General features: G+C 23.9%; 2 protein-coding genes across 2 annotated transcripts; one reads left to right on the top strand and one right to left on the bottom strand.

The window, feature by feature from the left end:
• Positions 1-9,548: 9,548 nt before the first annotated feature.
• LOC129619124 (ubiquitin-like protein 5) lies at positions 9,549-10,286 on the bottom strand. The gene is made up of 3 exons (XM_055534217.1): positions 10,140-10,286; positions 9,937-10,075; positions 9,549-9,690 (listed from the first exon to the last, which is right to left on the bottom strand). The coding sequence occupies exons 1-3, from the start codon at positions 10,176-10,178 to the stop codon at positions 9,647-9,649; spliced, it is 222 nt and encodes a 73-aa protein (XP_055390192.1). The 5' UTR covers positions 10,179-10,286; the 3' UTR covers positions 9,549-9,646.
• A 449-nt stretch (positions 10,287-10,735) lies between these two features.
• LOC129619073 (probable tRNA(His) guanylyltransferase) lies at positions 10,736-12,064 on the top strand. Its single transcript, XM_055534156.1, has 2 exons — positions 10,736-10,968; positions 11,033-12,064. Exons 1-2 carry the CDS (start codon positions 10,761-10,763, stop codon positions 11,776-11,778), a joined length of 954 nt encoding a protein of 317 aa, XP_055390131.1. The 5' UTR covers positions 10,736-10,760; the 3' UTR covers positions 11,779-12,064.
• The last annotated feature ends 333 nt before the right edge of the window (positions 12,065-12,397 follow it).

A 12,397-nucleotide genomic window follows, 5' to 3' on the forward strand; every position in this document is an offset into this window, starting at 1 on the left:
TACTCGTAAAGGCGTTAAAGTAAAAATTTTTCTGATTATAGGGGAAAGGAAAAGGTGGGAAAATAAACCGTCTATTAATATCTTCAAACATTTGGTTAAACTCTTGCACAAAATTGAAGCTAAGTGTATCAATCCAATAACCATCTTAGCTTAACATTCAAGAGAAAAACGATATCAAAAATTAGAAAAAGAATCAGTTTAATATTAGTACAAGCAGTTTGTTTTAATCGCCATTTTGTCTTTTCAATGTTTGCCTATTCTGTTTTATAATAGAAAAGGCAGTGAACTCTGTGAAATTTTTAGTGTTCTAAAAAAGGATGTAAAGTGTGCATGGGAAAGTGTGTATAGGAATTCTGTAAATATAAAATTTAAAACTCGGACGGACCGACGAACAAAAATCATACTTTTTCCGCATCTTGTTGTAAATGAACTAAAAATTATGAAAATTTCAGGATTTTAATTAATATTTTCGCAATATTTTATTAAAAAAAAAAAATTTGCTGGAACTATACGCGGCCCAAATTAAATTTTATTTAATGGCTTTTTAAAAAAGATTTTTCCTTTTAAGAGTTTCGACTATCTATTTACAAATAATGCTACATATTGCTTCAAATGCTTCAAAAAAAAATAATGATTAAAAAGCCAAATTAAAAATTAAGTTAACAAAATTATTTAATTAATTTATAAGATTTTATAAAACTTATTATATAAACAGAGCAATTAGGTTCAAATGATTCTTTTAATAACTAAAAGAATATCTACTTATTCACTTTTCTCTTAGTTGAATTTGAAGAATTATTGGGGAACGGGCCTTCAAGTAAAACATTGCTAGCGAACCTAAAATATTACTTAATGTTGTACTTTACGTACTCGTACTCTCGGAATGGCGAATAGCTTTATAGTTTTGTCAAATTTAGTTTTTTTTATATTTAATTTTTTTTTAGTTTTTATTATCCTCATATTTCTTTGGGAAACTTTTAAAAATCTCAAAATATTTTTGAACAAATTTTTTTCGTATTTGTTAAGGTTTAATTAAATTTTCTTGTCGTTATTTACAATTTAATTACAATTACAACTAAAATTAAAAACAAGGTATTAGGTGAAAGATTAAAAAAAAAATCATATTATTTTAGGAATTTATGAAATAAGAAATCGGAACATAAGAATGTAAGTGAAGTTCCAGCATTAAAAATTTTTAGAAAATTTCAAATTTTCGAATAAATGCTTACAGCTTTCATGTTCGACACTTTTTGCCCCTTTTTGGCCTAAAGTACTCCCTTGTGATCTATCCTTTTGACAACTTCGAGCATCTTGTGAGAATCGACTTCTTGCATCTGCCAAAGAAAGCCCCTATAACTTCCTGTAAGTTTAATTTCGACAGATTTTGCTGTACGTAAAAGTTTTAAATTTTTTAGGTGCTCGTATAATTGCTCGTAAAAATTCGTATTTTAATAAATTTATTTATAATTAAAAATAAACCAAATCAATTCTAGATGCAATTAATAAACCATTATGTGTACACAATCAAACAAAGTCTTGTCGTCGTCCTCTGTAAAAATACCAGTAAAATTTTCTGCTACATGAATTTTCACGCTTTCATTCCACTTTTAAATAACACATTACAAGACTCTATAAAATGCTTATCTTTCGCAATAAATTTTTATTTTTGTAATTTTTACATTTTTAATATTTTTATCTTTTCTGTCTGAAAAAAAAACTAATATAAAATCACAATTTGTGAAAATATTCTCAAAATCTAAAATTTAATTTACAATATTTTTTTAAAAATTCATGTTTCTGCACATAACTACCTTCTTCTTTAAATAAAATTAAATTTTGTTTTTTTCGTATGATTTCACACTTGTCTTCGATATTTGTCCTTTTTCGTCATATTTTCCATTTTTGCCATTTTTCTTAAAAATCTAAATAATTTTATTTTACATTATTATATAATTTAGCAAAAAAAAAAAAATAAAAAAAAACGAAAATTATATGAAATTTATTTGTGTATAAAAAAAAAAAGGATTTTTTGTTTTTTCTTTCTTTGCTTATTTTCAATATTAACACCATTATTCTGAATATTTTCATTATATCATCAGTCAAGTATAACACTTACAATCATAATACATAAAATCTGTTATGTATATACATAGGTATATAGAATGATTGGCTCTCTTAACTTAAATTTGAAAAGATTGAAATGCGAGAATTCTACAAAATAATCTCTAAAATTATCATAACAAAATCAAAATGTCAAAAGAAATTCCATTTTATTTTTATGTTTTTATAAAATAATATTTTTTATTTGTTATGTATGTACATTTATATATGTATACATAGAGGGTTTCAAATATGCCCGTTTCAGAATTCTACAGCCTGTTGTAAGATGTGATATTCTGGACTTTACTTTCTTAAAGAAATATAATTACTTATAGATTCTGAGTCGTTCAACACAAGGTAACAATCAAGCAGTTATTATAACTGATGGCCCTTTATATTTTTATTTCCGCAATTAAATAGCAATGAACTTCTGTTATATGTGAGCTTCCATCATAAAGATCAAAGTTTTTGTTTAAAAAAAATTTAAAAAAAAACACACAAAATTTCTTGAAAATTTTTCTTAATTTTTTTCTCAGGTTCGCTACTATGAGAGGCCTCAGACAAAACATTTTCCTTAGTTTCTTCTAACTTCTATCCGAACCATTTCTACCCCACATATAATTTTTTTTAATGAAAGTTGATCGAAAAACGTCCCTTATTTGAAACCCCCTGTATAAATGAGTTGAATTTTATTGATATAAATCTATAAGTATGTAAGTTATATTTTTCTTATCCATATATTCACATAGTTCTACATAAATATATTTACATATACATTCATTTATATATTGTTATACTTATCTCAAAGGAGTCAAAGCTAATAATTATTCATGCGCTGGGAATATGTTCAAAACTTTTAGAAAAATTTTATGTCTGGTTTAATACATGGGTTGATTTCGAATATATACATATACGTATATATACAGATATGTGTACATTTATACAATATACAATATCATCTATATATTTAGATTTTTATGAATATATTTAAGATGCTATTTGAGGAATTATATACATATATAAATATAAAAAAAATATTAAGAAAATAAAATGGTAACGAATAAAAATTTTTTTTATTATTTTAGTTAATGACAAAAATGTAATGACAAAAAAATTATAATATAACAATAATTGTTAAATTTTTTGCAAAAATAACAAAAATTATGTGCTTTATATAAAAATTATTTTACTACATAAATTGCACTAAATACCATATTAGTGATCATAATTAAAAATTGCTAAAATTTATATACAAATGATTTTCTGCACATATTAAATCTGCATAACTATAAAAATGTTTGTGTAACAGTTTCAATTTTAATATCTACGTGCTATACTTAAGACTATCAAATTGTTATAATAACAACATTAAAATAAGGACATTGCATTATTGAATAAATTTTCATAAATTTTAAAATATATCTTAAATACCTTATGTTATGAACCCTAAGAAAAATCACAACATTCAATATTAGAGGAAACCACCTTAACTGTCGTATATCCTATGTTAACTTCATTTAAATTATCGATCATATTCAAATTCAGTCGAATATTTAAATAATTTCAGAACATTGAATGGAAAAATTTTAACATTTTTTTCATAACATAATTGTAACATTTATTTGAAATACCCAACAAACAATGAGTAAATTTATATTTTTAAATTTATATTTTTAATTCCAAAGCAAAAATTATTTTATCAAATTTATTTATTTTGTCATTTAGTTTTTGGTCTTAAAATAATCATTGCTAATCAATTATAATACGGAATAGCAACGCAAAATAATAAGCCCGGGAATGTAATGCATGACATTTCATACAAACAGTTTTGAAAAATTCTTAATATGAGTTTAATTGTTCGTAAAATTTCAAAACTCCTACAAAAACAACTCCTAAATAAAAATTAAAATTGATGTTTCATTTCACATATTGGATTCTGCTGTAAATCTATAGCAATTTTGACCCATATTTCAATATATTATACTTAATATAATCATTCCAAATTTCAGAAATATTTTAAGTAATCCAGTATATTCTTTATTAAATATACTTGATGACATATTTAAGTATTTTACATCCAAAATTGCAGGCACATTAAAACTCACCAAATTTTTGCTAATTATTGCTGTCTTCATTTTTATTCCTTTACTTCATAACACAGCAATAATTTTAACTTTTATAAATTACTTTTCTAAATTTTTCTGTATTGATAACGTAAAAATAATCAAGCCATAATCGAAATTTAACTCTAAGTTATTTTATTTTTATTTTTTAAAATTAAAAGACTAAAATTTCTATTTACCTATAGTACTTATTGCAACTCAAATATAAATTTTCTACACTAAAATTTTATTTAGTTAAAATCTCATTTTTCATATTTAAATTATTTCAATTCAAAATTACAAGAACAACAGTACAAACTTATCTTATTACAATTGATTTTCTAAATAATAACTATTTATAAAATAAATAATAATTGTACATTATAATATGTATTATATATTTATATGTGCATAGACTAATTTAAAATAATTTTCACTAAATAAAAAAATATGTTAAAATTATAAATTGCCGTGAAAAACAGAGCAGAGCGTATGTATTACACACATTCATATAAACATATTTATACTACTCCAAAATCTTTTGATTACGAGTTGCCGGTTACGAATAATCTAAATATGAATATGTAAGTACATATCTACATAACATACATAAATTTATTTTAAATAATAACGCCTGTTAAAAGAAAACTGTAAGCAAAATTACACTTCCGTGCATGAAAAAAGTTGATTATAGTGAACTATTTGATTTTTTCTTCAAATATTTGAAGAACAACAAAAAAACAAAAATAAAACAATAAATGAAACACTTAGTAAGTAAATATTTTATTATGTAAGTATATTTATATATCTTATAATATGCACTACATTATTTCCCATCAACTTAGCCGGACTCTTTCTAAACCATTTTCTAATGTATATAATATTAATTTATTTTATGGATTTATTCAAGAACTGTATCCTTCCTTTAAGAATATTTTTTTTTTTTTTGGTTTTCTTATAAAAATTTAATATTTACTTTTTGAAATTATTATTCCTATATAAGCTAATATTTTTCGTTTAACCGTTATTCATTTGGTTTTTACATTACAATAATACATACAAATTCTATTGGAGTGTCCAGATGTACCCACAAGTACTATTTTATGATTCGAAGCTCAAAATTATAGGAAATTCCCTGAAACTAGTAAACCGTCATCAATATAGCGTTAAAAATTGGCAAAAAGAATACAAATAAAACATGAGTTTTAAGGACTACAGTTGCAAAGCTTCAATAGTGTACGATTTAACTACACAATATATAAAAAAAATAGCAAGGCAATATAAAACTAAGGCTAGAATTTAGGTAAAAAAATTATTGCAACCCTAGTCCTAATTCCATGTTGCCTAGTTAATTAAATTGTTTATTAATTAATGGTTTTTCCAAGACACTTTAAAATGAATGTCCTGTTCGTATTTCTGACCAAATTTAACTGGCTATATTAAACTCGAAAAAATAATAATTTATAAATTTACCACGAAATTTACAAAGTGTTTTAATATTTTTAATTTTCTAATCAAATACAATATTTGTAATTAAACTAAAATATAATTTCTTTAAAAATGTCCTGTTTTTATATTCAGAAATTAAGAATAGCCATATTAAAATATATACGAGTATAACGCAAGCATGTGCATACATATGCATACCCTCTTACTACTATACTGTATTAAAAGGTATATTATAAATAATATTCGTGTTATATAATTTACTATTAAAAAAATTACAAAAAATTGTTACCTAAAAATCACAAACGAATTCCCCATATTATTGCAGATTTATTAATATTTATATATGAAATAAGGCAATTTATTTTTTCCAGAACCGGAAGTATCTGTTTTTATAGTTCTGAACGATTTAATATTAGAGTAATTTAAAAAAAAATACCTTCTTGGAATGGAATATTATGGATATGTGGCTGAAAGAAAAATAGTATAACAAAAATATTAAAAAAATGTAATTTCAAAAAAAAAAAATTTATAAACTCCTGTTTCTTTTTACCAGTATAAATTATTATTTAAGTGCGGAATTATGAATTAATTATAAATATATTGTGTGTACAACATATACATAATAACATTTAAATACATATAATATAACATATATAACACATAAATATGTATGTGTAATAATGGTATGATATATGTATAACAGTTTTGATATTAAAATATTAAAGGAAGTAAATACGGAAGGTTAAAACTAACAAATTTTTCTCCTTCTATAAAGAATAGATCGGGTAAATAGAAAACCAATGAACTCAAAATAATTCTGTCCAAAGGCACTTCAGAAATATTTTCATTCCATTGGATAAACTGTTCTTGATAATAGAATTAAGTATAATACAAATGTAAATATAATAATTTTAAAAATCAATAAATTATTAAAAATCGTGTTTAATTTAAAACAATTTTATAAATTCTTATACTATTTTAACATTTTACTACTTCTTTGATTTACATTTTAGCTTTCATAACTAAAAGTATTCTTTTTAAAGATTATAAAAAGAGTAATAACTAATAGCGTATATATCTATCAGGCCACCAAGCTCAAAGACCAAATCGAAAATAAATTCCAAATTTGTATGGAGTTTAAATAGAAGATGTGTCGGAATTTATTTGTGTGAAGGAAATTGATGAACAATCTTTCTTGTCTTCCAAATGGAAGGATACTGAATTACAGAGTAAAATTTTTGATTAAGAAATAAAATTTAAAAATAAATTGAAGAAAAAAACAAAAAAATAATAATTATATTCTAGATAGCTTGTGAAACTATACTATATAAAATGAAAATCATAAAGAATACTCAAAGATTTCGCAAAAAAAATAAAAAAAATATTTCAGTTAGCATACTCCGAAAACATAAAATATTAAGAATTGTTTTGTATTTTTTTCCGATTCAAAATTCCGGAAAATAATTTCAGCTTGTAGTCCTGGTAGATAAACAGCGTGATTCTGAAAGTTACACAACAACATATAACATTGGTTAGAACATCGAAAATTGGTAAAACTTTTGTTCCGGACTGGGTACCAAATCTCAAGGGTTTATGAGTTCAAACGATTTTTGATGAATTTTCACGAAATTTTTACTTATTCAGGTTTTTTTGTTTATAACTTCAAACAAACAGTTTCATAATGACTTAGTATAGGACATAAATAAAAATACTGCTTGATTCTGTATTTTATGTACCTTCGGAATACCAAGCATTCGACTTTTAAAGAAAATAAAATTTTTCCCTTGATTTTTTCAGTTTTTTCTAGCTACATAATTTCGTAAGAAATTTTTTAAAACCTTAAAATTTTTATAGAATTTTGCCCAGCTGATTGAGCTTTAATTTAAGTCCTCAAACAATAAAAAATTTTTTATGTCACATAGGATGTAGCACAAAAACCATTTCAATGTCAAGATTTCAAAGATCCTTAAAGGCAAGGATTTCAATTTTGCTATCATTCAATTTTGGTAAGTCACTCGAAACAGTTGACATTTTGAAGAGCCGTTATTTTGATAAAAAATCTGAATTTTAATGTTTTTATTGAAATGTAACAAGTAATAAAAAAATTGAAACGAAATTTTAAACAAACTTTTAATTTGAAAAAAAAAAATTGATTTTAAAAAATTTTTGAAAATAAATACTAGAATTTTGTATTAGGAAAAACAAAAAAAAAATCTAGTAATCAAAAATTTTTTTTCGAAACTTTTCTTGGTAACGAAAATTGATAGGTTTTTTATTTTTGCCAATTTTTATAAGAAATGGTACCTATATGGTTTAAAATTTTTAAATGCATTTTTCTCAGATTGGGTGCAATTTAAAAATTTGAAAAAATAATTTTCGGAATCTAGACACCATCGGACATCTGAAGGTATAAAAATTATCCAGCTGGATCGAATTTTTAAAGGTATACCATACAAATTTGACATTTATTTTATTTAAAAAAAAAATTTTTTAATAGGAAAATTTAATTTTTTTTTAACAAAATGGAGTATGTAAATGATATGGAATTAACATTATTAAGCTAATAAATAATTAATAAAAAATTTAATGGAAAGAATAAATTTGAAACATATTTCTACAAAAGACTAAAATTGGTGTACAGTTGATGCAAAAAAAAAGAGATTTGAAAGAAGAAAAACATAAATTTTTTCAGAATTTGGTGAACTTCATAGGAAAAGTTGGTGTTTGTTTTGAGAAATTTGTAAAATTTTTTAACAAGGGAATTTTAAATTGAATTTAACTTTAGTTTAATCAATATCTGGTTTGATGAATTGAATTTGTGGCTCACAATATTTGTGGTTTTTGCACCATATCTTCTGTAACATAAAAATTTTTTTAAAGTTTGAGGACTTAAATTAATGTTCAAACAGCCGGGCAAAATTCTATAAAAAAATTTCAAGGTTTAAAAAAATTTCTTTAATAATAAAAATTAACTGGTTATATATTCCATGGCACCTGGACCTTTTTATTTTCCTATCCAATTCTTTAAGTTTCAATTTTAACTATTAACATTATTATTGCAGGGTAAATAAAAAATTTGAAATTGCGAAATGTCTTACGTTTATCATTGTAAGCCATCTAAGTAAAGATGAATTATCCAAAAAAATTTTTGAAAATGGTGAATGCCGCTAATTTGTTCTGCGGAGTTTTAAATGCTTGGCAAAAAATTTTATTATACTAGGCAAGAAATTATATTATATAGAGTATACAGTATAGGACATATGAAATACACTAAGATGGTAATAAATTTATATATGTAGTTACATACATACATGCATATATAGTTATTACTATATATAAGTATAGTGTTACAGTTAAACAAAGTTGTATTATCATTTTATTAAGAACATTAAAAAATGGCCACATCAAACATCATTGGGTTACAATCATAGTTACAATTGATCAAAATTACTTAAAATTTCCAATTTCTAAAAATGACTTATTCAATATACATATATCTACATATATATACATATTATTATATATATGAGTGTCTGTGTAAGTACAAAATTTTAGGACGCGTTCTGCAAAGATTCTTTATAATTTTATCCAGTGAAATAAATTTCAAAATATGTTAGAAAGAACAAAATAATAATCGAAAAAAGAGCAAACTTAATCTAGTAAAGAAGATTTAAACGTGTGAAATATCAAAACTGAAAATATATGGGAAAACCCCAATTTTAACTTGATTTTTTTGCAATTCCTCGTGTATTGCAATAGACATTATTCTAAGTTAGAAAACTTCGCAGTATTCGTATTTCCAAACTAAGTACCTAAGCTTAAGCAGTACTATATTTTTAGAAGTCAAATTTAATTTTTAATTCGATAACATGTAATGCAATAAAATATTTTCATCAATTATCCGAGGTTATTTTTATTTTTAACAAACTTAAATTAAGTTACATTCTTATATTCTTAAAAATTATTGGTATTTTTCCAGTATTTTCCCGTTTTGCCTATTGATAGTACAATTCTAAATTCATTCCATCATGTATTTCATCTACAAAATAGAAAATAATGTAATTGAAATTTGAATGAAGTATTTAATGGAAGCAAGAAATAAATGGACATTAAATTATTAGTTTACAATTATTAAGTGAGAAAAAATTAATTTGGTAATGATAATTAACATTAAAATAACAATTATGAATTCTGAAATCTTGCATTGTGCAGAGCTTATGAAAAAAAATATGTGTATATAAAACATTATACAATAAATTTTCAACTAAAACAAAGTTAAACTTACAGTCTGATAATCTGATTGGGTCCTTGTAAATTGTATACCATTTCTTTAAAACAATTTTGTCACTTTTAGTACCGGTTTGTGCTGCTATTAATTTTTTGAGATCTCCAATGGTGTCATCAGGATTGCACTTTACTCGAACCTAAAAATTAATGTATCCAATGTAATATGTACTTAAATTCAAAAACAAATAATGATATTATTACCTTTTTGCCCAAACGATCATTGCATGTTATTTCGATCATATTTGATATTTTCAAAGCAAAATAGAATCCAAATCAATTAAATACGTTTAAAAAAGCAATTTTTCTATTTTTTTCTTAGGTGTTGAATTTTGTTGATCTGACAAATTGACAACCATCAAGTGAAAATTGTCAAAAGTGTCAATATAATTTTTCATGTTCATAATCAGCATTACTCAAACAGTAAAGTGTCACCAGCACCATCACGTGTTAAATATAAGAATTACTTACTTACAAAACGCAGTAGTTATTTTTTCAAAGAAAAAGTAATATTTTTCACGATACTTTTAAATAATTGAAAACAAAAATAAAATGTTCCAAATATTATTCAAAATATACTGCAATTAAAATAAAACCTCAAATTTCACAAAAATTATGTTTTTTTCTTTAAAGAATATCGAATAATAATAACTTCATACTCATTAGAAAAATAAAATTCCGAAAAAAACCATGAACATAAGAAATAAGAAATGATAGAAAGTATCTGTTGAACAAAGCTTATGATGAAACTTAAATTTGAACACATGGGTTTGTTTACGTTTTGAAAAAATTCGGGAGAAAGCTGTTGTATTTTGTATAGTCTACATGAAAATAAAAAATTTTATCAACATTAAATGTTTTAGAAGACTTTTTAACACCTCTAAAATGGCAAATAGTAGATACGAATATGTAAAATCTTATGAGACTAATGACGAAATTTTAAAAAATGTTTATATCGTCGCGCGTGTCGATGGAAAGGCTTTTCACAAATTTTGCACAAAACATAATTTCGAAAAGCCAAATGATCTTAATGGTAACTTTTTTCACGCATTGTCACATTACCCTTAATAAATTTTTTAAATATGTATTTGTTTTAGCGTTAAACTTAATGAGTCATGCAGCTATTAATGTTATGAAAGAATTCCGTGATATAATTTTAGCTTATGGTCAGAGTGATGAATATTCTTTTGTATTTCGTAAGGAAACAGAAATTTATAATAGGCGTTCATCAAAGTTGTTATCATATGTTACAAGCATTTTTTCATCAGCATACGTATACAATTGGGGAAAGTGGTTTCCAAATCAAAAACTACTTTATCCACCGTGTTTTGATGGTAGAATTGTTTTGTATCCATCAGATAAAAATTTAAGAGATTATTTAAGCTGGAGACAAGCTGACGTCCATATTAATAATTTGTACAATACAGCATTTTGGAATTTAGTATTAAAATCAGGTCTTACAAATGTAGAAGCAGAGGCGAGACTCAGAGGAACATTTTCCGATGATAAAAATGAATTGTTATTTTCTCAATTTGGTATAAATTATAACAATGAAAATCCAGTTTTTAGAAAAGGAACAATTCTGTTGAGAAAATATGTTCAAATAAATGAAAACATAAAAAGACAACTCATTATACCATACTCTGAAGACATGATAAGAGATCACTTTTGGAAAAAACATGACGAATTATTAGGGAAATACGTTCCAGGAGAATATGAAATTTCTGGAGATAAAGAAATTGAACAAACATCTTCATTACTGAAGGTGCAAATAGAAGAAATTTTAGAATCAATACAAGCAAAGACGAAAATTGAATCTATGAATGTAAAAGTTAATGATTGAAAGTGTAAATAATTACAAAACAATCACCTATCAAGCTGAAAACTTGCAGATTATTCGCATCTATTGTATATAGAACAGTTAAGCCAAATACATAAATAATTTGCTAATCTAAACTTGGAATACTGGCAAAGTTAGCATTACGTAAAAGATTGGCGAATATATACTTAATGCTAATTTCATTTACATGCATTTTTACATAAAATGTAAACATTCAATAGCTCCTAATTTTTAAATATACATATTTTAAATTTTATTTCCACCAAAAATAAATTTTACCTTATTTTTGAAAAAACTTAAATATAAATTTTTATTTTCATTAAATTATAAGATGCATTTTGGAACAAGTTTTTTGTTTCAGTTGCTATATTTTGAATATATGATTGTCGTAATCTCTTTAATTCAGTAAAAGCTTTTTGTTTGGAACTCAAATAACGAAGAAATGTTTAAGAGGGCTCCAGTACATTATTTAAATATTATTTTTGTAGGACTCAAGTTTGAATTGAAAATTTATTTATTTATGAAGATTGCACGTCTACGCTAAATCGAATTTAAACTAATGCAGGTTGACTTTCTTAGGTACATAATCAATTTCAATGTCATAAAAATAATTAATTTTTAA

Source organism: Condylostylus longicornis, unplaced genomic scaffold, assembly GCF_029603195.1.
Source record: "Condylostylus longicornis isolate FDR11 unplaced genomic scaffold, ASM2960319v2 ptg000010l, whole genome shotgun sequence".
Lineage (NCBI taxonomy): Eukaryota > Metazoa > Arthropoda > Insecta > Diptera > Dolichopodidae > Condylostylus > Condylostylus longicornis.

Coding starts and splice junctions, on each gene's coding strand:
- LOC129619073 (XM_055534156.1), top strand. CDS start 10,761: ATGAAAATAAAAAATTTTATCAACATTAAATGTTTTAGAAGACTTTTT. Junction 10,969..11,032: donor AAAGCCAAATGATCTTAATG/GTAACTTTTTTC, acceptor TATTTGTTTTAG/CGTTAAACTTAATGAGTCAT.
- LOC129619124 (XM_055534217.1), bottom strand. CDS start 10,178: ATGATCGAAATAACATGCAATGATCGTTTGGGCAAAAAG. Junction 10,076..10,139: donor ATGATCGTTTGGGCAAAAAG/GTAATAATATCA, acceptor ATTAATTTTTAG/GTTCGAGTAAAGTGCAATCC. Junction 9,691..9,936: donor CCCAATCAGATTATCAGACT/GTAAGTTTAACT, acceptor TCTATTTTGTAG/ATGAAATACATGATGGAATG.